We start from the raw sequence: 2987 nt of genomic DNA on the forward strand, positions 1-2987 counted from the left end.
AGTAGATGCCGGAAATCGATGTCTGACGCCATTTTGGAATCCAAGATGGCGACTTCCGGTTTGAGAAAATCACTTGAAACCCACGAAATATGGGTAATTTTGGAACGGGACCGATGAGTAGATGCCGGAAATCGATGTCTGACGCCATTTTGGAATCCAAGATGGCGACTTCCGGTTTGTGAAAATCACTTGAAACCCACAAAATATGGGTATTTTTGGTAATATCGATGTCTGACGCTATTTTGGAATCCAAGATGGCGACTTCCGGTTTGTGAAAATCACTTGAAACCCATGCAATATGGGTATTTTTGGAACGGGACAGATGAGTAGATGCCGGAAATCGACGTCTGACGCCATTTTGGAATCCAAGATGGCGACTTCCGGTTTGGGAAAATCACTTGAAACCCACTAAATATGGGTATTTTCGGAAAGGGACCGATGAGTAGATGCCGGAAATCGATGTCTGACGCCATTACTTACAGCTCTGATGTCTCGAAAAAAGGTCCAAAGAGAATCAGGTCAAGAAAGTGGTTCATAGAAGCTTTTATATAAGATATCTTTTTAATGATTTGTTAGAATAATGTTGTTTAGTTTATTCCTCCATATTTCATATCATGGTAAAATGCATAAAAAAAAATTATGTAGATTTAAATATTCAAAAATTCCCATCATCCAATTTTACTCATCGCTTTCATACACAAGAAGACGACTCGCGCCAAGGAGTTCATCATCACTTGCCAATGCGTCATCGTCTGAGGACATGTGTACGTTGCCTGGTAGATCTGCAATTTATTTATTTTGAATTTTAATGTTAAATTTATATTTTTCATTTTAATAATAACGCTTACCTTGAACTGACATCGGTTCATTGCGAGATGAGCTGGCGGGATTCATTTCGGTTGCCCTCAATAACTCAATATATCGACGCATACATGCTCCAAGTTCGTTTCGGAACATGACCGCACGCTCGACACATGGGTCATGGTCAATAAAAAAATCAGCGAGTTGCTCCGCAATATCAATTCCCTTTTTTAAAACATCTGGTGTAATTGTGGACAGAACATCGTCGTCCTCCGCTTCACTTTCTGCTGTTTCTCGCTCGATTTGACTTTGTTCTCTTAGATGTTCCAGCAGTTCCTCATCAGATAATTGACTTTCCTTCATCATCTCCGCAATTTCTTCGTTCGATAGATCTTTGATGCCAACTGCACTGGCAAGCTTCATAATCTGTGCATCGATTTGGTGATCGTTGGATGAACAGCTGGCACTAACGCATTCTGGCCAAACTGGGCGCCAGCATCCATTCAACGTCGATTTTTTTAAGGCAAGGCATGCAAGATTGATGTAGTCGACACAATGTTTAATGTTGAACTTTTTCCAGGCCTCGGTGATCTCCAATGAAGGGTCCCTCTCCATTGTTTCATAAACGTATCGGAAAGATAATTTGATATACTGTTTTTTGAAAACAGCAATCACTCCCTGATCCAAGGGTTGAATCAGGGAGGTTGTGTTGGGCGGCAAAAATAACACCTTCACGTTGGGATGGCTTATTGCTACATGGCTTGGAGCATTATCGAGAATCAAAATTACTTTAAAATCCAGACCCTTTTCAGACATATAGCACTGTACTTCGGGTACAAAGCACTCGTGGAACCATTCTTTAAATAATGGTCCACTCATCCAAGCTTTCGAGTTGGATTTCCAGTGAACTGGCAGGTTGGTCATGTTCACATTTTTCATTGAACGTGGGGATTGAGAAGTGTTGATGAGCATCGGTTTCAGTAGCTTGTCACCCGAAGCGTTGGAGCAGAACATTAATGTTACTCGCGCTTTTGCTGTCTTATGACCCTTCGTGCATTTCGTATTTTTGAAGGTGTATGTGCGAGAAGGCATCCGACGCCAGAAAAGGCCTGTCTCATCTGCGTTGAAGACTTGATCAGGTTTATAGTTTCCTTCCTCAATAACTCGCTTCAGTTCTGCCGGGAATGAAGCGGCCGCTTGATCGTCGGCAGAGGCACTTTCACCTGCCATTTTGATGTTACGCAACGAGTAACGCTTCGAAAACTTTGAAAACCACCCGTTGCTAGCTTTGAATTCTGGTTGTTTTTCGGATGTTGATGGCAATTCGTTTTTCAATAAGGCGTAAATGTTCAGCGCTTTCTGTTTAATCATGTCCCCGCTTATCGGAATCCGTTTCTGGGTGTTATCTTCAATCCACAGTACTAAGGCCTTTTCCATCTTGTCGAGAATAACATCACGAGTGTAGGAAGAGCTTCTATTCTCAAGATCAACTCCCACAGATGCTGACCGTCTTATAGTTGATTCATTTTTAATGATGGTTCTCAAAGTTGAAGGTGCTAATTTGTATTTTTCACATACGTCCGACCTTTTCATTCCACAGGAGATTGAATCAAGTATCTTGATCTTGTCTTTCAACGTAATGGACCGACGTTGTTTTTTCGTAGCATTTTTATCCGGTAACTCGAATGGCTAATAAATGAAATATATTTGTTCAGATCGTTGTAAACGCTCCAAGGATCTCAAATTAAAAATAAAGACAGCTTGGAAAATGCATTTTTTAATTATTTCAACTATATATATCCCAGTTGTTTATGAAAGAAATAGAAACCATCTCAAATTCATGATACTTAATAGGCATCCACATTACTGTTCTTCTTATTGAGAAGATGCACGACGTTACATAATTCAGAAAGCCTCATAGGTTGAATGTACAACTCGTTTTGAAAACAATAATAGTTTTGCAACTTGTTGCATAAGAAACTATTGCTAGATAAAAGCAGTGGAGAATGAATAGTTCTTTTTATTTATTTTTGTTTGAATTTTAAAGGTAAAACTTTTGAGTGAACAACGTTACGCCATATTATTCAAGAACATATATTTTATAAATATAACATTCGAACTGTTCCTAAAATGCATAAATCCGATATCAGTATATGTAGTGCGATCAGCATAGTAATGCGATAGTC

The 2987-nt window shown here is 39.5% G+C and overlaps 1 protein-coding gene across 1 annotated transcript; it reads right to left on the reverse strand.

The window, feature by feature from the left end:
* Window positions 1-678: 678 nt before the first annotated feature.
* LOC110678169 (tigger transposable element-derived protein 1-like) lies at window positions 679-2238 on the reverse strand. The gene is made up of 2 exons (XM_021850792.1): window positions 849-2238; window positions 679-782 (listed from the first exon to the last, which is right to left on the reverse strand). Exons 1-2 carry the CDS (start codon window positions 2236-2238, stop codon window positions 679-681), a joined length of 1494 nt encoding a protein of 497 aa, XP_021706484.1.
* Between the last annotated feature and the right edge of the window lie 749 nt (window positions 2239-2987).

This window comes from Aedes aegypti, chromosome 3, assembly GCF_002204515.2.
Source record: "Aedes aegypti strain LVP_AGWG chromosome 3, AaegL5.0 Primary Assembly, whole genome shotgun sequence".
NCBI lineage: Eukaryota > Metazoa > Arthropoda > Insecta > Diptera > Culicidae > Aedes > Aedes aegypti.